Raw genomic sequence first — 22,748 nt, forward strand, 5'->3', positions numbered from 1 at the left:
TTCCCTAAACAACAGAAATGTAGCCTACCCCCACTACGCCTTAAGCTATTTCTCAGTGTCGGAGTCACAAATAATTATCGCACATTGGCCTCTATACACGACTTTTACGAAAATAATTACGAAAAATTACTGTTTTAATAACATGAACAATGCGTAGGCCTAAGCCAAATTCCCAAATGTATATTTTCTCCCTAAAAACTCCCTAAAAAGACCAGCCTTAAGGACCCCCATTACCGCGGGTTTATCAAACGCACATCAGCCTCCAATGCAATGGCTATTGGTAAACACTCCTGACGTGATCCTGATATTATCTAATCGTAATGTGACAATAATATCACTGATATTACGACAGAAACAGACTGGTCGACTTTCATCTTTCCATCTCCAGTTTTAATGACAAGAGGCTTTGACTAGCAACTGGAGTTCAGTGCTGTATTTTTTGTAACACTGCATTTAATTTGGAATGTTTCAACTTTAATGGAAGGAAAATGTAGGCTACCCTCTTCAATTAATACAAAGTAGGCCTAAACATCTGGTTCAGTTACTACCCAGCGGAAATCTGTGATTCGCGTTACTCCGACTCGTACAGTTCACATCTATCATTTGATTGAGTTAATGCTAACATTTTTTTAAGTTTGATATAATTCATTTGATGTACATGTTTTTGTACACCATATTTTGTTTTACAAGAAACTAAAAACACATAAGAAGCTATCGACTGCACCATACGGGCGCGAATATTAAACAAAAGCCGATAATGGCAAATAAACGGGCTTCCGTAGGAAAATCACGCATGCGCGTGGTTTTAATGTCGGATGACTGTTCAACGCATGTTATTGCGATAGCTGGCTGGTTTAATAACGTCAGTTACCATGAAAAGCAGATTTAATACAGTGGATATAAGGGCTGTCATCGCCGAGATCAATGCCAAGTAAGATATCATTTGTAAGGTTTCTTGAGCATTGTATTAGACAACTAGCTAGCTGGCGTTTGTCAAATTCGCAAGAACTAACGTTAGCGGTGAGCGAGTGCCAACTTTACATTCAGCTTTACCCTGTAAAAAGATCATACTAACAAGCTGGTTTATCGACATCATTTGGTAATTTGTCACTTAACGGGCTTTACAGAGATTCGTAATTTAGACACCCAGCTAGATAGAGTTGGCATCCGTAACAGTATCCACTGGAGGATAGCTAGGAATCTGTTCAATTCAATTCAGCGACGTAACATTTTTCGTGTGTGTAATCAACGAGGATTTACGCCACTTTTGCATTTCTCTGAACATTGTCAGTGCTTTTCTCTTCCCGCTCTTGCAGCTTCCTTGGTATGAGAGTGAACAACATCTATGACATCGACAATAAGACTTATTTAATCCGTCTGCAAAAGTAAGTTGCATTGCTGCTATGTACCATGAGAGCGACGTTTAAAATACCCTTTAAAATGTTTCTTGTTGAGATGTATCAAAAGGTGGACATATAAACCTATAGCTGTTTTAGTGAGGGACCATTGTGTGATCAAAGTATTTATAGCAGTCAAGATAAAGTTAACATTTAAGGTTTTGCTGAAACAGACAGTTAAGTTTACATATGTTCCCTGTAATATGAAAACTGACGAATGCAAGATTTTTTGTTTCAGGCCTGACTCCAAGGCTGTGCTGTTGCTGGAGTCTGGAATACGCATTCACTCAACAGAGTTTGAATGGCCCAAAAATATGATGCCCTCTGGCTTTGCCATGAAAGTAAGTATTCCTGATTGCTCTGTTCTGCCATTGTGTGCAGTGAGGTGAATTAATTTCCATTAACAATAGTCACTATGTGACACTAGTGCCGAAAACACCTGAAGTCCCGGCGGATGGTGATGGTGAGACAGCTGGGAGTGGACAGGATCGTGGACCTCCAGTTTGGCTCAGACGAAGCTGCCTACCACCTGATAATTGAGCTTTATGACAGGGTGAGAAACTTACATGGTCATTTAGGTGTCCAGTCATATTCATATTAATGCTGTATACTGCTCATTAAACTCAGTCCAATTATTGATGCACAGCACTGGCATTTTGTTCTATAGATGGCCTGTTAGGAAATTAGGTTACACACATTCAAATTAACTTATCTATTGCTAGTTCAAAAACATCTCTCAATAGGCCAATCTTTTGTATTGTTTACAGATGAACCATTTATTTCATTATCCCGTTTTTGGTGCTGTGAAGGGGGGGTCATTGACATTAGTATATATTAAATATATGTTGGTGTGAGTCTTGTAATATAGGAGTGTCATATCAACGATACCTAACACATTCCCCTTTCCACAGGGAAACATTGTCCTGACAGACCATGAGTATATGATCCTGAACCTGCTGCGTTTTCGCACGGCTGAAGCTGAGGATGTGAAAATCGCAGTTAGGGAGAGATACCCTGTAGAGAGCGCCAGGGCCCCAGAGCCCCTTATCAGCCTGGAAAGGTAAGAGGGTCTCTTTTGAAGAGTGGGAGAGCTTGTGGACAGAGCAGGGCAACAGTGTGGGGACTGGGGGAATTGTATGATAGGGCAGCATGAGATTTTTCTATTTTTTATTACTTTAATGCGTAGCGTATATTTTGTGAAACATTCTTTTGGTTGCTTGGATACATGTACGTGCTTATGACAATACTCTGACGTGCTAAATAATTTTATTTTTAAAGGCTCACTGAAATCCTGTCTAGTGACACTAAAGGAGAGCAAGTGAAACGGATCCTCAATCCACACCTTCGTAAGTGATATTCATCACCCTCCAGACACCTGCTTTGAAATATTCCAACAGCCTCCTCATTGTTGTTTTTTTATGTTTCTGTTTTTGCAGCATATGGGGCCACCCTGATTGAGCACTGCCTGATAGAGGTGGGCCTCTCTGGCTTTGTGAAATTGGACAGCCAGTTTGACATTGCTCAAGGTAACCCCAAAGAGAGCTGGTACAATTTTCAAGTCTCACTGTAAAAGTAAATCATTTCACCTTATCCAGGTGGCTAGCAGCCTGGCTTTGTCTTTTAATTGTTTTGATAGGCATGCAGGATCAGAATGTCAAACATTTCATAACACAAAATGTCTAAACTAGCCAACTTGCTAGTTGACCTAGCTAAGTCATATTAAGTCATATGTAACACTTTGTTGTGAATAGGCAGGTTTAATCAATATAAAGTGTCGAAAAATAGTACCGTAAAATAGTATTTACTCCCTTATTGATTTCTTCTATTATTGCATATTTGGTCTTTAGATCATTAGGCAAAATGTAATATTAGATGAGGGGAAACCAAGTAAACACAAAACACATTATTTAATTTATTGAATGGAAAAAGTGATCAAATACTCATATCACCCATGTGAAAAAGTAATTGCCCCCTTACTTACTCAATTAACCAAATTAATGAATTAATTGATAATTAGATTCTGCTGATTGCACACAGCCAGGCTTGATTGCAGCCTGCCCTGGTGAATCTAAACCTCACTCATATTGAACCTTACCATCAGAAGTAGTCACCACAAAGTTTCTACATGCACACCAAGCCACAGTCAAATTCCAGAAGAGATAAGAAAAAAGGTTGTTGAAATATATCAGTCTGGAAAGGTTTACAAAGCCATTTTAAGGCTCTGGGACCAGCAAACCATAATGAGAGTGATATGGGTGCTTGATAACTTTTTTTATTTATAATAATGTAAAAAATGTGTTTTGTATTTACTCAGTTTCCCTTTCTCTAGTATTATATTTTGTCTAAAGATCCGAAACCATTCAGTGTGTAATAATAGAGGAAATCAGGAAGGGAGCAAACACTTTTTCACGGCACTGTAACTAGTTATGTAGCTTGCTTGCGTTTGCCGAATCATAGTTAACTGACTAACCATTTAATTAATTCTAAATTTATAGTGAAAGTCAGATCTTTTCAATCTGCTTTACAAAAAGCCAACTTGCTGACTTCTGAGATGGATTTTCCTTATTCCTTATCTTCCTAACTATTAATCATTTTGGGAGTGAGAATTTATTTTGCTCTGGAATAAACAATACTGTAGCCAGTACGCTGCAGAAGACATTTTCATTGATGTTTTCTTTTGTTTAGATGCTCTGAAGGTTCTGGAAGCTCTTCAGATGGCAGAAGAGTACATGGAGAAATCAGCAAACTTCAGTGGGAAAGTAATTATTCTGTAACAACTCTCTCCTCTCATCATCAATATGAATGGTTGCAATATTATAGTTTTGTTTGTACTTTGAGTATGTCAGTTCATTCATTGGTTTTTGGGGAGTAACAGATGAGACATCTTCACTGTTGACTGTTATTTTGTTTTGATTGTAGGGCTACATTGTCCAGAAATGTGAAAAGAAGCCAAGTTTAGCACCAGACAAGCCTCCAGAGGATTTGCTTACGTATGAACCATTAAACAAATTTCCACACCAATTTCTTTCTAAAATGTTTTCTTTTTTGTTTTGTTGTTGCTCAATTTTCAGTTCACTGTTTTTTCAGTATTGAGATCTTTATTTGGGGGGGTATATATTGTTGGATGTGTTTTCCCTTTGCATAATAATTTTGTGTAATTAAATTTTCACTTGTGTATGACATTCATATGACTGACAGGTATGAGGAGTTCCACCCCTTTTTGTTTGCCCAACATGCCAAGAGCCCCTATGTGGAGTATGAGTCGTTTGACAAGGCGAGTGAATTTTGTTTTAAAAATTCATTCTGTCACCTATGTATAAACATTCTCGTATACAGACCTTCCATTCTACTGTCTGCAAGCTAAATTTATTATGAGGCAATTGATAATGCTAGTTGTGTATCTATGGTTCTAGGCAGTGGATGAGTTCTACTCGAAGATGGAGAGCCAGAAGATTGATGTGAAGGCCCTTCAGCAGGAGAAGCAGGCTCTGAAGAAACTGGACAACGTGAGGAAGGACCATATGCAGCGACTGGAGTCATTGCACCAAGCCCAGGTGAGCAGTGGTTCACAAACTCTTTCAACACAAGGGTCAATGGAACTTTCAGATTAACGGGCCTCAAACGCAGCCCATTGATCTCCCAAGAAAGCAGTAAAATTAATTTTCAGACTGGACATCTTGTCTTTGTAGCAATTCATGTTTTATGTCATTTGTGCTATGAATGGACTGGCAATGGAAGATGGTTGGCATAAACCTTTTAAATAAGGATTTCTTTCAAAGAACAGATTTCTTATTACAATATGTTACTCAAAGGAGAATAATATATGACTTGTTTTCTTCCCATTTCATAAAAAAACAGTTTCCTGAGCTAAGAATGTATTTATATAAAATGTGTAGTCATAATTGATGTAACGCAGTATTTAATTATAATATAATCAAAGGGTAATCATTCTTCGGATTATATAGTTGAATAGAACTACACTGACTTATGGGGAACAAATGCATCTGAAAGATGTGCTCATTTGGTGTGAGTGATGACACTTAGTTTTTTTGTTACAATGACATGGAGTGTGATTCTGGTGATATCTGATTATGTGTCAAGATGGTGACGATGATCACGTTGTACAGGAGGTGGATAGGGTGAAGGGTGAGCTGGTGGAGATGAACCTAGCCATGGTGGACCGGGCGCTGCAGGTAGTGCAGAGTGCGCTGGCCAACCAGGTGGACTGGACAGAGATTGGCCTGATTGTGAAGGAGGCCCAGGCCGCCGGTGACCCTGTGGCGTGCGCCATTAAGGAGCTGAAGCTGCAGACCAACCACATCACCATGCTACTGCGGTGAGTCTTCCACATTTTCATACCATCTTATAAAATGTTAACTGATTTGTTATTGCATCTGACCTGAGCCGTATGTTCAGGGCCAACAAGCATTTCCACCTGTTGCGTTTTCACTGGAGTTTGTCATCTGTTTAACGTCTTCATTCCTTCTCTTCCCAGGAATCCATACATTGGCTCGGATGAGGAGGGAGAAGAGGAGGAGGAGGCGGAGGAGGAACCAAACGAGAGTGAGGGGCAGAAAGGGAAGAAGAAGAAGAACAAGAACAAAGTTCAAAAGACCAAAGTGCAGAAAAACAAACCCATGCTGGTCGAGGTGGACCTCAGCCTGTCGGCCCATGCCAATGCAAAGAAGTGGGCACCTGCTTGCTCTGTACAGCTTGTACATGTGGATTTTAAGGGGGGCATCCAAAACTGTGGTATCAATATCCACCACATTGGTTTAAAAATATATAAATATTGCATGCTTGATTGAGCATGGGTTGGATACCTCATAAATCTAACCATTTTCAGGAACATCGCTACTAAAAACCTTTTTTAATTCTTGTAACCTTGATTGACACTTTGCTTTTTGAAACGTTCTTTCAGATACTATGACCACAAGCGGAGCGCGGCGAAGAAGGAGCAGAAAACAGTGGAGGCCGCACAGAAGGTGACGTGAAAGGATCATAATTTCCCAGGCCCCCAAACAAAGGAAAGTCATTTTATTTGGCTTGTTTTATATGCTAAGGAATGTATAAAGCTGGTCAGCTTTTTACTCGCCTTGAAGCATTATAGAGCCGAGTAGCTAATCTTTTAGCAAGCTCACTAGCATTAAAATTCATACCAAGTACACTCAACAACATGGAGCTAAACCACTAACAGTCCTTATTTGCTATAACAGAAAAATACCAGGGGCCATGAATGTTTTGGTAGACTGAGAATGTTTGTACAGTATGTTAAATCTGCTCAAAATTGACATAGGAAAAGTTTGACCATCAGTTTGGAAATATTGTGGTTGGGGCTAATTAAATAATTATGTCAAATCCTCATTGCTGATCTGATTTCTGTTTCAGGCTTTTAAGTCTGCAGAGAAGAAGACCAAGCAAACGCTAAAAGAGGTTCAAACTGTGACAACCATTCAGAAGGCCAGGAAAGTCTACTGGTGAGATCCCTGTGTATCACACACAAGTTAAAGTAAGACTCATGGAGCATGGCTAGAATCCTCAAAAGTTTTCCACACCTGTCGTGTATTGTGTTTATGTTTTCTCACCATTGCAGCTTGTTGGCATACATAATTAAGATAAGGAATTTAGTGTACCACATACTTCACTTGCCAGAATGTAGTCATTAGTGATAAACAGTAATAGATGTGTATGTTAGTTGTTACTTGAATGTTTGTGTGTATTAAGTGACCTAAGCCAATGAGTCCCCACTTTATGTAAACGTGCTGATTACCATAAGACTGTATGTTCATTTGTGGTGAGAAGTAAGAGAGACCTTTGTCTCCTTTAACATGGTACCACTACATTTCTTCTCTCAAATCTGCATTTTCTCTGTGACATCAGCCAGCAATGTGGATTGCACACGATCAAGGATTTCTTAACACTTTCTTAACACTCGCAGGTTTGAGAAGTTTCTGTGGTTCATCAGTTCTGAGAATTACCTCATCATCGCAGGGCGGGACCAGCAGCAGAACGAGATGATCGTCAAACGATACTTGAAGACAGGTGAGAGAGGGGCTTTACCCAACCCATTGATAGTCCACCACCGAGGTGATCATTACCCACAAAGGAGATAGTTTGCTGCTAAATTATTTGTTGTCAACTTCCACACACCACACACAGTTATTCACTACCTTACAGGTGGTTGTCCATGACAAAACAGGATCTTTCTTTAAATGTATAATCTATAGCGATAATATAATCTGAACAAAAATGTTTTAAAGAATAAAAAAACACCCTATACAACTGCAAAAAAAACTGTAACAAAAGCCAGAATGCAAATGTGCTTTGTTTGAGACTGCATGGTACCTCAGCTTGCCAGTCAGGTGTGGAAGCTTCGATTCTCCCATCTTCTCTGCAGGTGACATCTACGTCCACGCCGACCTCCATGGCGCCACCAGCTGCGTCATCAAGAACCCGACAGGTGAGACGTCCCCGATATCAACAGCTCTTTCTAAACCACTCCCTCCACTCTTTCATAACATACAGATGTGCAGTTTGATTGGATGACAAACCTGAATGCTTCAATGAGGATGTGGGAGTGGCAGAGAAGGGTGAAGCAGTGTTGGGACAGATTGTGCCTTTGTTATTATTTTTATTGCAACTCTGAATTAACTGAAATGAATTAACATCCCCTTAAGCAGTTTTATTGGACCAATGGCTTTTGGAGAGTTCACCCCTCTTGGGGTCTGCTCTCAGGTCTGTGCCATGCTCATGCAGTGCTGTTGCAGGTCAGCCCATTCCTCCGCGCACGCTGACGGAGGCGGGCACCATGGCAGTGTGCTACAGTGCAGCCTGGGATGCCAAGGTCATCACCAGTGCCTGGTGGGTGCACCATCACCAGGTGAGTTCTTTTGGTGGATGGTGCCTGGTGCCATTGAAATTGGAGCACAATTATTAGAAGAGTGGCTCCATATAAATAAGTTAAGCTGCTTAGTTCTGATTGAGCACCAATAAGTGAATGTGTCAGTCTGTCCTAAACCTGTTTTAATATCCCTGGTGGGAATACTTTTGTACACTGATCCAGTATCATCGAATGCTTCCTAGGTTCTACCCCTAATCTTGTGCAAAATGCAGAGTGTCTCTAACTTTTATTAGGCAGGTCTGGTTGATGGGGGGAGTATCGCACTGCTGGTCTGACACCGGTTTGTTTTCACCTGTACAGGTGTCGAAGACAGCCCCCACTGGAGAGTACCTGACCACTGGTAGCTTCATGATCAGAGGTGGGAAAAACTACAAATCTGTGCTCTCTGCTTCCAAACATTTACTTGTTGACACTGGGCCATTGCTGTGTTGTGGGTAATGTTATACTGTATATGTTGGACTTTGATGTTCAGGTAGCTACAGGGTGTACTTCCTCTTGGGTTCCTTATTGGCCAGTAGGGTAAAGTGAAGTGAAGTCTATGCATGGGAATATATGAACCTGGATGTCTCTGCTCTCAGGGAAGAAGAACTTTCTGCCCCCCTCCTATCTCATGATGGGATTCGGCTTCCTCTTTAAGGTATGGTGGAACTTTCGCAGGTTCAGGAGCTTCTGGAATAGTTCCGAATCTCTTTTGGTGTGTATGAGCGTGTAGGCATTTACGGTTCTGAGTATGATGAGGAAGACGATGGTAACGATGGTCTGCGCAGGTGGATGAGCAGAGCCTGTGGAGACACCGAGACGAGAGGAAGGTGAAGACTGTGGAGGAGGACATGGAGTCGGTGACCAGCAGCACTGCAGACCTGCTTATCGATGGCGAGGAGCTCATCGGTACTGTACAGTTTCTCTCACTAACTCGAGTACTCAATACACATTAACCTGAACACACACACATTATTCACATTCTCCAACTGCTGCATGCAGTCACTGAATCACATGCATCTTGATGTTCCTTGTCCATTTTTAGAAAAAGGTTTGTCGAGCTCTGCATTTCCAGGAACCAGGTTTTAATGCCAGAAGTGTAGTCCTCCCACAGTAACACGCCGATGCATCTTACTCATGAAGCCACTTGTATTACTTGCTAAATGCCGTGGATTAATCATGATTACTAGCTACATGCACCTGCCCCTTTGATTCATAGGCAGTGCTCATGGTTATTGCAGCACATTTATATTATTTGTTCAGAAGTGTACACTACAGTGCAACAGTAATACATTAGTGGGCGGCAGGATATGATTTGATAATGGATGATTTTTACTTTAAAGAAAGTAAGTACATACTACACCATAAATGTCCCTCGATTCAACTAAATACAATGAAGGTTTGTAGCTAATCTTCTTTTTCATATTGTAATCCTAATAACATAGCAAAACATTTAAATGAAATTTCATTTTTAAATTAAAAGCTTTTATTAAATGGTGTCATAACTGAAATATTTTCTGTGTTTTACATTTGCTTGAAAAAAGCAACCAGAAGAGTAGGAAATGAAATAAACACTACAGGGAGCTGAAGAGTTATGCATATTGGATATTGCTTAAGAAGAATGTCTGAGTAAAGCCACTTATATTTTATTGCTTATTACATTGTTAGAACTGCTCTCTCTTTATTCAAGTTAACACAGTATAGCACTCAGGTACTTTGTATCAATTGCCATGAATTCAACTAGAGTGGTTACAGAGGTGTAGCAAGTCCTAGATAGTTAGAAATAGAATGACAGGCTACAAGGCTTGATCACTGAAAGCACAGGTACCATTTAACAGGACAGCAGTGCAAGTTTGGAGGGCTATTACTGTCGTACGGAATTTTCTAATCTTTCCAGGTGATGACAGTAGCAACGAGGGAGAAGGTGACACTGAAGAGCAGGGAGAAGAAGACAATGGGGTGAAGGAAGGAGAAGGGGTAGGAGAAGAACCCATTACAGAAGAGTTGGAAGAGGAAGGGAATGGGCAGGATTCCAATGAGCCGGAGAGTCTGCTGAAGGAATCCAAGGAAGCAGAAGATTCAGAGGGAGAGTCTGACCACCAGGAGGCGTCAGAGGGGGAGGAAGAGGATGGAGAGGAGGAGGGGAACAATGCAGAAGTGAAGGCTGAGGAGGATGGGGAGGAGATAAGTTTTCCTGACACCACCATCTCCCTGTCCCACCTGCAATCATCCAGGTAACACAGCCCCCCAGACATGAGCATTCAGCTGCTTCCAGAGCCAAAGCCATTTACTGCTTCTGTTAAAATAGTGACCTTTTTTGCCTGTCGGTGGATTTAGTAGTGAAACTGAAGAGAAAGGATTGAACTTTGGTTAGAACTGAGGAAAGTCTATTGTGTTTTTATTTTCTTTTCTTAATAATATGACCGCATTTCCAATTATGTACTGTCCTGCAGGGCTGCAAGCCTCTGTTAACACTGGGAAGGACAGGACCAGGCAATGAGTGCTTTAGCTGGGCTTTCCACCAAGTGTCCTCCCAGTGTACTTTCATAAATGTAGGAAGATGCAAGGAATTTACAGAAATTGTAAATTGTCTCTTCTGTCAGGGGCCTCCAGAGTGTATCTTCTGGCTTCAAACAGCAGTCATCCAATCAGGTGAGACAGACCATCACATGAATCTAACTATCTAATAATGAATCTAAATAACCCTGACTATCCACATTGTCCTGAGAGAGTCTGAACAATCATGTAATCAGTTTACCCTACGTTCCTATATAAACCTTTTGAGTATATCAGATGGTAGTTAAGTGGCAGCCTGCCTGTCTTCCTACAGTCTGACGTGGATTTGCAGGGGAGAAAACACCTGACGGCTAAGCAGCGAAGGTAAGACCCATGTGAAATGGCATGCAATCATGGGCTAGCAATATTCCAAATATTTGAGGATGCTGGATGTCATTTAAAAAAAATAATGTTCCTAATGTGCTGTTTGGGAGTTTGGTATTCCATTTGTGGGGTATAAGCAAACAATGAAGTCTAACTTCCATTTTTCCACAACAGAAACTGGGATTGAACTTGTAGCTGTTCTGTGTTACAGTTGTTGCTGGCTATCTATCACCAGGGACTTTTTATTCAGTCAGTAAGATTTACTTTAGCTAATGTGTCCTTACAAGACATTACATTTTGAATAGCTTTACACCACTGGAGTTTGTGTCATTTCAAGCCTGTATTTTATAGCCCGCTGTCACAATACAGGCAGATAAAAACAATCCGATTTGTCTAGCTAGTTCTGTATGGTGATATTATGAATTCTTTAATATTTTGAATGATAGCTGAGTACTAGCAGTCATGCAAGCATGGTCAGTGTTTTGCATTATTTCTGTATTTTGCTAAAGAACTTTGACAACTTTCCTTCCCGTCTTTCAGAGATATGAAAAAAAAGAAGAAACCGCAGGATGGCAGTGACGACCAGGAACACACAGAGACCAAAGGCGAGGAGTCAGCTGCAGCCAATCAGGACAAAAAGAATGCTGCCAAAGGCGGAGACTCCCAGCAGCCTTTGAAGAGAGGCCAAAAGGCACGGTTGTTTTCCTTACGTTTTTATCTTTTAACTGGAGCTCTACTCCATCAGCAGGGGCAAATGTTGCTTTACTAGTTTTAAGTCTGCTGGGTTTGAACATCATCCTCCCGGTCCTCTCACGGTTATAATGTGCAAATTGATTAATCATGTTTGCCATCTGTGGTGACATTCGGCCATTGGTTGTTTTTGGTTTTCCCATCCAGAACAAGATGAAGAAAATCAAGGACAAGTATAAGGACCAGGATGAAGAGGACAGGGAGTTGCGCATGAAACTGCTGGGGGTGAGCTGCTCTGTGACCTCATCAGAGGAGCGGATATGGAATTCTTCCCTGCTTCTCTCACTTTCATAAAGTACTGTATAAAGTACTCAGTTCTGCTTTATCTGGGTGGACTACAGATATAGGAAACCTTTTCTTCCAATATAGCAGGGGTAAGCAACCGTTGTCCTGGAATGCCAGTTATGTTTCTGGTTTTTGTTCCATCTGAGCTATCTTTCAAGAGTTTGATAGATTACGAGTCTGAATGGTGAAATGTTGAGTACTCCAGCACCATGGTTACTTGTGTTCATTAAGTTTTAACCCAGTTATGTAGTATGTATGTTTGGTACTCCAGGACCAGAGTTGCCTACACCTGCATTACAGTGTGAAAAAAAGGCCAAATGACAGGGAGCTCAGAGCTGGAGGACTTTGTTTTCCTTGCCAAGTTTCTTTATTGGTATAGCATAAGTCATTAGTATTGCAGACTTCCAGAATATTCTGCCAATCACCTAACAAGACAGACTTTCCACTTTCATTGTATGGCAGAAAAAATGCAGTTAATTACACAGTAAATATTTCATAATTAAAACAATGTTTCTACTACATTATAATTATATTATTTTTTAAGGTTTTAAAATATATCTGGAGGGGTACTTTAATGTACAAGCAGTAGTACTGATTCTAATAATTGTGTGTATATCAACGGCCACCTGCTTGTGTCCTCAGTCTGCAGGATCCAATAAGGAAGAGAAGGTGAAAAAGGGCAAGAAGGGGAAGGTGAAAGGGGAACCAGTGGTCCGGAAAGTTCCCCAGAAACCAGCACACAATCCCCGGCCACAGGGAGGTGCTGTGAAAAGACCAGAACCCCAGGCTGGAGAGGAGGAGAGTCCAGCAGCTGGGGAACAGGAACAAGACGAGAAGGTATAAGCCCGATTGGCTGGTGACAGTGGTGTTCTGAGAAGCTAATGTCTAGATAGTAAGGGACTGTGATACTGATTGCGTGTGCCTGTGATGCAGGAGGCTGATGACCCGGAACAGGACAACCCTGGAGCAGAGGTGAGATGAACAGTGGCCACGGTTTAAGCTTCTTTTCCTCTCCAAATTTACCATTACCATCTTGACCATCAGGCCCATCCATGCACTGGAACAGTGCCTTAAACAGGATGAGCCGCCCAGCAGCTCTGGCTGGAACACCATTTTAACATGCTTCTTGTCAGTATTAATTTCTACTGCTTCGCAAAATGAGCAGCCATCTAGTTAATTGAATGCACACATACATTAGGGTCTGTATTAGCACATTAATGTACAATTGCTGGGTCACTTCATCCCAGGCCGTGCATTTTGTTTTGTGCATCTCTCATCTTGTTTACACACGTGTGATTGTACCCTTTCCGCTGTAGGAGGGAGAGAGTTTGCTGGTCTCTCTAACAGGCCAGCCTCACTCGGAAGACGTTCTGCTCTTTGCTGTGCCTGTTTGCGGCCCTTACACTGCCCTCACCAACTACAAGTAAGACTTCCCTGGAACTGCACTCGATACCAAGCAATCAGCATCAATGTGGGGTGCCATTTTAGAAGGCAACCATTTTTTATTGCTATGACAAGTCTCAGAAATGATCCTCCTAATAATTACCCTGATGTGAAATTGTTTAAATCCTTATGTTCCCACTCCTTAGATGGTTTTCCTTTTTAAATATATATTTAATATAACAAGCTGCTGTTGTGTCCTGGCTAAATAATAGAAATCTGTCATTCCAGGCACAAAGTAAAGTTGACTCCAGGTACACAGAAGAAGGGAAAAGGTATGTTCACTGATTCTGCTGGCCAGACAATGACTCACCCAAGTGCTACTCTGTGAACAAACGGTGACGTTTTCCTGCTTGTCCCCTTTCCACAGCGGCCCGAACGGCAGTGTTTAGCTTCATGAAATCCAAGGAGTCCACGGCCAGAGAGAAAGACCTTTTCCGCAGCGTTAAGGTACAGCAGCTAAGGCCTCGTGGATGGACTGAGCACTCTGCCAGCAAGTTCCAATTATCTCTGTCCACAGGCTACTGTGGGCTTACATAACATCTACTCTACTCTGTGTGAATGATAGATTGAAATGGAGTCCCCACTAGTCAGAAACGGAACAAACTGTAATGGTTCCAGTGCAGAGCAGCCAGTTTCCCTTCAACATGACAAATTGGCCACCGCCATGTTTTTCCCCACTTTGGCTGTTCCAGCCAGATTTCTGTTTACTTTTTTTAATGACTATAAGAAAAAGTTCAGAAAAAAGGTTCTGGTCATGAAAAAGTAATATTCTTTTTTTATTATTTCAGGACACAGATTTATCGAGGAACATCCCTGGCAAAGTAAAGGTATCAGCACCCAATCTGCTGGCGGCGAAGAAGAAATGAGCGGCAAACCTGCCCCACAGACTTCTAAATGTTAGAAAGCGGGAAAGGACAAAACACCACAAAACAAATCCTTGGATTTCTACCAATTGCCAATTTTGAAAAGAAATCCCAATTCACAGGAAAGACCAAGGTTGTAGTGACATGATGGGAGCTAAACTGTGCTCAATTGATCCAAATGCCTTTAATGTCCAATATGAGATTGTACCTTGAAATTGCTTCATAGCAGACTATTTAAACCTGAAGATTACAAGATGCTCCCCTCATCAACTGGTTCTTTTTCCAGTTGAGCCTTCTCCACAATTTCCCACTTAAGCAAAATCTAAACTTATTTTTACACTTGCATCTTTTTGTATATAATGAATACACCCTAACCCCTTTTAAAATCTTGTACATTTTATGTTCAAGATTTTAAAAATGGCAGGAGGAAAAGTACACCAAATAGGACAAAGTTTGAATATCTGGATGAAAAATAAAATGTACAACTGAATAGTGACATACTGTATTGTCTGCTTTAGTTAGTTTAGTGCAAAACCTTCAAATATTAGTTAAATCTCATTGGTTTTCCTCTATACAATGTAGACAAATTCAAAACGTCAATTGTCGCTACCAGTGCAGAAACTACTCTCTTGTAAAATATACTTTTTTTAAACAATTTGCAATATACACACGACAAACCTACATTTTTATAGTTAACGTAGTTTTATATAATATACATTTGATAAAACTAGACATTTAACAAAGGTAAACGGAGCGCTGGCTTCCTGCGTTGGTCAAGCGCGACAGCTGCAAGAGACCCGGGGAAGGACTGGCCGAAAAACAGGGTTTGGGCTACACTGGTACTGCACAGCGTCCGCCATCTTCTGACTTCCCCCCTCTGAAATGGCCCCAACTGCGAATCAGCCTCTTGCATTACATTCACCGGCTAATTGAGCAACAGGTACACGGGCAGTTGTTTTCATCAAACGCTGGGTATTTTCACCCCAGTGGGCCAGGAGGGAATGCGCTAGAACAGTGGTCTCCAACCCTGATCCTGGAGAGCTACAGGGTCTGCTGGTTAGAGCAGTTGATTACATGGCTAACTCAACTCACCTGGTGTCTTGGCTCCCAATTGGGTGCTGCTTTTAAGGTGAAAACAAAAACCACCAGACCCTGTAGCTCTCCAGGACCAGGGTTGGAGACCACTGGCTAGAACATTCAATGAGAGGAAGTAGCTTATGTTGGAGGAGGGAGGGAGGGGGGGTGTTGCAGGAAATTTCCCCTGTACCAGGGCAGCCTAACACACACTCACTCATTCACTCTCGCTCACACACACATTCAGGAAGACGGGTCTAGGACCCCAGCGTGTTGATGCCGTCGAGCCTCTGGGCCAAGCTCTGCAGCAGGTGCTTAGGCAGGGAGTTCCAGGAACCCGCTAGCAGCTCCCTGTGCCGCAGCACTGCCTCCATGCAGAACCTAGGGAGAAAGTCCCTGTTAGTACACTGGGATGTGAAACAGACTTGCACAGGGAGTGTGATGTATAACATGCAACTGGACTGATGTTGGGAGTGTATGGCTGTGTGAAGTACAGTGGCATTGAGTGCAGTTTTAAGCAGGAGAGAACTGGAATAGAATCTTTGGGGCAGGGACCCAGGGACAGCTTATCTGTGCAATTGAATGAAAAATGTGTGCATTTACCGTGCAAGAGACTTGGGTTGGACACTGAAAACCAGTACTTCATTGCTGTGAGCCTGTTGAGAGAATACAAACAATGTTCAGACTGCATTATCCATGGGACAGAAGTCGTCAAGTCCAAAAATGCAAAATGAAACTTTTTTCCCCCATGTGTGGGGCTTTGCACTCACCGCCCTCTGGTGGGACAGTAGGTTGTTGGCGCAGCCCCCAAACACGAACACTTCGCCCTCAGGCCCAGCGCAGGCTGTGTGCCACAGCCTGGGAAAACAATGAGATGGAACTCATAAGTTACATCAGTGATAAATTACATAAGCACTAAACACGTAGTACAAGTTCCCTATTTGGGTCATTTGTAAAAACCATGGGTTGTTTTCAATGAAGGCACAGTGCTACATAAACAAAGATTGCAGCACAATTTCCTTCTGCTTCACGCTCACAATAATTACTTCACTAATACCAATTTTTACCAATACTAATTGTTTTTTTGTTTTTTTAAACAGGCACTGCGGTCTCGACAGCAGCCTCTAAAATATAACGTTACTAAAATATACATTTTAAAAAGCATGCAATTAGTATTTCAGAAGAAGGGAAATATGTGGAACACTGGAAACAATTAGTGTTATTTTAAACCAAAACAGATTTAGATCCCAAGTGTCAGGATAAATCTGAATTTTGGTTGAATGGTTACAAAATGTGGGTGTGAACAAAACTGCAATGCATGTGTTTATGACTTCAGGTGAAAACAACCCAGAGTTCTATTTTAAATTATAGCATGATGAAGACTTATGTCCATGTCTAGTGTGTGCTTCTAGGGACAAAACTATGAAAATTTTAATGCAAGTACATGCAATTTATTGCTGAATCATATTGATAAAGCAATTAATAAAGAAATCGAATAACTGCTATTAACTTGTTAAAAGAACCCATTACTGACAAAGTGGCTGCTACTATATTTGCAAAACAGACTTTAAATATACTCTGCAACAGTGTCAGTAAACATGGCTTCACATTGCAAATTAATACAAAAAGACTGCATTAGTCTTGTATAGAAAATCAGTGACTCCTTAGCAATGAAAGTAAATGGCAGGGGTCATTGTACAACACAACCTACCTTGGGTTTTCAGTGTTGTTGTGCTTGAAGGGCTTCCACTCGTTTCTGCTCACACAGAATAGCCAGGCATCACCTGAGTGGCGAGAGACCACACCCACACAGTGAATAACTCACACCTCACAGTTCCAGAAGCAGAGGTTTGCTGGTTGACTCCAGCCTGGCTATAATATTATGCATGATGCAAATGTCAGGTGTGTGTATTCATGAATGGATACACACCATACCTGCCTGGGTTATTTGTAGACCTAAATTATCAACAGTCACATAATGCCAGTGTCTAATTTCTGTACCCATCTTATTTTCTGTTTCATAGAAAATGAAAAGAAATATAAAATTGTGTCTTTAATTATATGCATTCAAAACAGATAATTTCAGCATCCAAAAATATGTAATATTGACCCTTTTTCGTATTTTTATAATAAATATGCTTTGGAACCTGTAATAACCCTTGTCACTAAACTACCTCAGAGATATTTTTCTAACTGTCTCTAGTAGCCTGCATACAGCCGATACAGAGAAATTACCGAAAATTAAGAAATTCCTGGGATGTGAATATGGGACATGTATTTTTATGGCATACATAGCTATTTCTGGCATAATGTGGCTTTAAAATTTGTACCGAACAGTAACATCATAGCCTGTATTGTTGGTCCTGAATGCTGGCGCAACTACATTATGCCAATATTCTCTAGTCATAAAGCAAGCAGATATGCAAACACTCCACTAAGTGATCGAAACCTAAACTTGCTCGCAATTTTCTTGCTTTAAATGGCTTGCTGTCAATACAATACCCATTTACAGAAGACAGAATAATAAACAATACAGTATTCAGAGTGCTGCTTTATGTTGAATACAGTTACAACACTAGAGAACTACATTTGATAAATCCATATAAAGTGTACCTATTAAAAAGTACTCAATATTTTTATCAATATATTATAGAACTGAAACTGCACATTCAACACATATACATATTTTCCCAGTTAAAGTGAAATTGGTTTGGCTATGAAAGACATAAGGCCTCCTTCACCTACAAAAATGATTCAGCTCAAATTCTCAGCTCTGTCCTGAAATAACCTGGCTAAAGTTGCTTTTGAATTCATCCCATAAACATCTGCCTAAACTGTCCACTCAACTGAAGAAGGCTCAAGGATGGGAGGCATAATCAGCTCTCCTCCCAAAATGCCTAGGAAAAGAGGAGTGTGCTCATGTGACGTTCGAGCCCGTGGTTGTGGAGTGCGCGGTGCACGGCCATGGCTCACTGAGTGTTTGTTTGTCTGTGGTGAAGCCACCAAACAGGAAGATATGGTCTGGAGACACGGGGATGAAGGAGTGCCAGGATCGGCCCACTGGACCACACTGAGGGACGCTGCTGTAGGGGGCGACAGACATTAGGGAGTTACGGCCAGACCCAAATAACCAATAACATTGCCAAACTCTGAAAAACACGCAACTGATAAGAACAGCATTATATACGAAGTTATATTACTTCAGACAGTAATAACTAGGCGAGTATGGGAACAATAATGATGATCATCTAAAAAACAGCATTTTAAAAAAATCACCACTACTCTTAATCCTGGAATAACCACCCTAAAGAGAATTTTTTGCCTGATTTATCAATGACAAAAAATATAGAACAATGGAAGTGGTTAGAAAGAAAAGACTTCAGCACAACATACATTTCATTCCATTCCCAGGTATCCATGTTTATGTAGTACAGGTCATTCAGACGGTACTCCTGTTATGGTAAAAAAATAAAAATATAAATAAAATATAGGCCATTTGTTAAATTTAAAACGCAAAATTACATCCTTAATCAGCTTAGTGTATTATACCGTTGTCCAGGGAGACTGTAATATTTACTACATAATTACATTTCATTAAGATCTCAAAGTCACAATGTGAGCCTGTCACATGCCATTCCTTCCCACAATCCTTTGAGTCCACAGCTCACTACACTCCTGAGGCTAAATGGTTTACTTAATCAGAACACAGTCTTAATTACTGAAAATGCTCGGGTTGAAAGCAGCACTTACCCTGTAGCGACCCCCAAACAAGTAGCCTCGGTTTCCTACGGTGGCACAGGCGTGGGCAGCCCGGGGAGAGGGGGTATTGCCCTGGTGGGTAGAACGGAAAATGAAGTTTCAATCATTTCCGTGAAGCCATTTGGGTTGTACCATGTATTCATCCACCGCACATCAAAGAATACAGTGCAAGAAGTTTGTTTTAATTTACTTGGTCCAAATGACAGGCTACTCTGAAAGGTGGTGGACATGATGCCTGCCTCAGAGTAAACTAGGATGGGGAATCTCAGAAGTTACACGGACAATCTTTGGCTGTGTTGATTATGGGGAAAAGGTGAAAGCACATTAGTTGTCACAAGAAACAAACACACCCTTGATGTGTGAATTATTACAAATTACACTGCTCTAAACTATGCTTTCACTGGGTCAGTCAGGCTAAATATGAGGCTGCTTAAAGTATACAAAGCTTAAAAAAAAATTCTTAAAAACATACATTTAAAAAGTTGTTATCCTAGTTATGCAATCAAAACAGGAAACACTGACCACACAGGGTATTTACTTGTAGCAATCATCAGTGCTTAATGATTTGCCATAACTGGGTGTATCATATCTTCCAAACACCCTGAGACAAATAACCGTGACATCATGTATGTAACAGAACAATACTTGAATAGCACATGCGATGATACCTTTGTGACTGGCTGGGACCAGACAAAAGTCTCCAGGTCCAGGACATGGATATGGTTGTTCCACCCTCGTCCGACACCGTTAGCCTGCAATAGCACAGATATGGCACTCAGCACGGTTATAGGAAATTTTGTCCGCTAAACAGCTTCGTTTATTCAATTAAATGAATAAAGTCCCGCCTCTGTCTCACCCAGAATGAAGTCTCGTCATATTCAAAGGTTCCGAGGTGACATCCGACTGCAGCATAGCCATACCCTCCAAAGAACACCAGCCTATCATTGAGACAAGGTACAGGTACAGGGGTCAGATGATGCTGGTTAGGTGTATAGCTCCATTTGTGCAGGACGGTCCACTGTTGGATGCTGACAGCATGCCTACATGCCCCAAAGAACTAAAATGCTACAGATGGCACAAGCCCCCAAACTCTGGTCTGCTCCAGTCAGATAGCATGCAGCCGGTCCGCACCTGTTCTTATGCACCCAGCAGCCCAGCTTGTCCTTGGAGGAGGGGGACAGACCCTTCAGATCCCTCATTTTCTCCCATCGCAGTGCCCCTGGTGTCCTCAACGGTAACCGATAGAACTGTAAACAAGAACAGGGACACTGATGAACATGAAGGCTTCTGAGGTTTACCTCCCTCCCCTTTCATGTACCTGTAGGCCATTCCTCTTTTTGCCAGGATCACACCTCTCCTAAAGCATGCCTCCAAACAACCGATAACCATGACTGTCATGTGACTTTGGGTAGGTCAGTGTGGCATAACGACAGACTTCATTCTTGTCTGAGTAGAAACCGCCCAGCGCCATGAAAAACATCAAACCATGCTGGGTGACATGACAAAAGCAAAACTGTGGATGGCACCACTGACCTGAATGTGAAAAACCTAACCTCCTATACAAGACAAGTGCCACATGGGCAGGGATAGGGCGCTGCCACTGTGAGACCCCGTGCTGAGGAGTCAATCGGATGTGGGTGTGCGCGGTACAGACCCGATTGGTGTTCCCCCGGGAGTGGTGACCTCCAAACAGATAGAGGACGCCCTCCACACACACGGCACAGCTGCCCGACATGGAGGGGGGAACGTTTCCTTCGGTCATTCGCTTCTTCCTGCAAACACACGAGGTTTATCAACAAGTGTTCTAGCAACAATGCTTTATATAGGAAGACTGTAATGTGTTAATTAAAGCTCTTGTGCCCACTGCCTTGTCGTCACAACAGCACAGGCTGCCCCTGAAAGACAAGGTCACTTATTCAAAGATATAGTAAGAACACATCCATCTTGTCTAAATGCTAATTTGACCTTCCAGAAACTTGGGTGTAATTAGCTTGTCAACATGCATGCACCAGCACAAATTAATTCACATTCTCCTGTAGATTACACAATAAGAATCCAATTACCATCTTCCCGTCTCAGTGTTGTAAATCCATATTTCATTCCTTGGCAAGTAGAAGTCAAAAAAGCCAGTAGTCTGGGTGTTCTGAGATACAAAGGAACAAATGAATGAGAGAAAAAACACACATTACCTGATAATAAAGTGAGTTATGTTTTCTTGACATATACCTTGTATCCTCCCCAAACAAACATATAGATCCCATCAATCACGGCTATATGGCCACTGCGCTCAGCTGGTGTGTCCATCTCAAAGGCGTCCTCACTGGGTGGAGATATCTCATTGTCTTCCAACTGCTCCTCTTCCTCCTCTTCTTCGGCCCAATCAAACAGCTCGTCTTCATCAGATTCATCTTCCTCTTCCACTCCTTGTAGATCAACAGGCTCGTCCATCTCCTCTGCCATGGCCAGCTAAGTTATGCTTTGTTACTTTCTTAATGGCACACCTGGGGCATCAAAGGGACGAAACTACATTTAAATAAAACAAATGCAGTGACCCTGATTGCTACCAAGTATAACATAACGCTAGCAGTAGCAATATTTGAGTCCTTAAGTCACATAATGTGCCAGCATCAGTGTCAGTTAAAATTAGCTTCTAAAAGAAAGCTCAAAAAGAAATTTAAGCTAACATTTAAACATACACTGTACTTACTAGCGACATACCTACCAAGTGAACATGAATTGCAACAGCTAACATTAATTAACAGTCAAGTACTTCTTTCTAATAGCGAGAATCACTAACCATCGCAACATTTCCAACTGGCTACAAAATGGAAAACGATTATTCTAGTTACCTAGCACAGGAAGTAAAGGAACGTTAGCCAAGTTAGCGTTGGGTTACGAAACTCGGAGTCCGCCAATGTTTTCAATAGGCACCAGGCTACACGCCGCTAGCAAGCCAGCCCTATTTCAACATGTACATATCTAATAAAACAGCGACACTGTGCCTTCTTGCTCGGTATGCACAATAAGTTACTGCTTGCAACCAAAAATCACGTTACTGAGTTAATTTAACATTAAGCAAACAATTAAATTAAGAAGTCATGTGCTACCTTAGCTAGCGACATTCACCAGCAATGTTGTTTTGGTACTCATACTGCTTACAATAGAACATACAACACCGTAGAAATATTTTGTCCTGCTAATCAAGCATTGCAGATGGGTATATAATTTAATTCAAGTATATTTTAAGTGCAAACTTACTTTTCTGAAGGTCTGATATTTGAGAGCTCGTCCTTTCGCTGCTCGAGCTAAGTGGCAGCTAGGTCACTCTTGTACGGGGAACGTTGTTTACACCGGAAGTGTAAATGAGGTTTCTATTTCAGCAGGCCCTTGCAGCGAAGCAAATCGTGCAAGAACATC

General features: G+C 41.4%; 2 protein-coding genes across 4 annotated transcripts; one reads left to right on the forward strand and one right to left on the reverse strand.

Annotated features, from left to right (window-relative positions):
- The first annotated feature begins 788 nt into the window (after positions 1-788).
- LOC118231352 (nuclear export mediator factor NEMF-like) lies at positions 789-14,988 on the forward strand. The gene is made up of 32 exons (XM_035425072.1): positions 789-931; positions 1,317-1,385; positions 1,636-1,738; positions 1,825-1,950; positions 2,309-2,457; positions 2,676-2,743; positions 2,834-2,923; positions 4,083-4,156; positions 4,317-4,387; positions 4,596-4,671; positions 4,811-4,951; positions 5,525-5,733; positions 5,893-6,084; positions 6,319-6,382; positions 6,786-6,874; positions 7,336-7,439; positions 7,795-7,857; positions 8,165-8,277; positions 8,599-8,656; positions 8,877-8,935; positions 9,066-9,186; positions 10,175-10,511; positions 10,881-10,929; positions 11,108-11,157; positions 11,698-11,848; positions 12,055-12,132; positions 12,835-13,029; positions 13,126-13,164; positions 13,509-13,615; positions 13,864-13,907; positions 14,003-14,082; positions 14,424-14,988. The coding sequence occupies exons 1-32, from the start codon at positions 873-875 to the stop codon at positions 14,499-14,501; spliced, it is 3,306 nt and encodes a 1,101-aa protein (XP_035280963.1). The 5' UTR covers positions 789-872; the 3' UTR covers positions 14,502-14,988.
- Positions 14,388-22,697, reverse strand: klhdc2 (kelch domain containing 2). Of its 3 annotated transcripts, none has more exons than XM_035425161.1 (14): positions 22,590-22,697; positions 21,558-21,832; positions 21,395-21,474; positions 20,986-21,103; positions 20,463-20,578; positions 20,188-20,269; positions 20,000-20,083; positions 19,323-19,403; positions 18,966-19,024; positions 18,546-18,655; positions 17,284-17,356; positions 16,343-16,430; positions 16,176-16,228; positions 14,388-15,953 (listed from the first exon to the last, which is right to left on the reverse strand). In XM_035425161.1, exons 2-14 carry the CDS (start codon positions 21,789-21,791, stop codon positions 15,830-15,832), a joined length of 1,302 nt encoding a protein of 433 aa, XP_035281052.1. In that variant the 5' UTR covers positions 21,792-21,832; positions 22,590-22,697; the 3' UTR covers positions 14,388-15,829. The 3 variants fall into 3 exon arrangements, with proteins under 3 accessions (XP_035281052.1, XP_035281061.1, XP_035281070.1); XM_035425170.1 differs by having other exon boundaries at positions 21,558-21,854; positions 22,590-22,689; XM_035425179.1 differs by lacking the exon at positions 22,590-22,697 and adding an exon at positions 22,054-22,184.
- Positions 22,698-22,748: the final 51 nt, after the last annotated feature.

This window comes from Anguilla anguilla, chromosome 1 (assembly GCF_013347855.1).
Source record: "Anguilla anguilla isolate fAngAng1 chromosome 1, fAngAng1.pri, whole genome shotgun sequence".
Classification (NCBI taxonomy): Eukaryota; Metazoa; Chordata; class Actinopteri; order Anguilliformes; family Anguillidae; genus Anguilla; species Anguilla anguilla.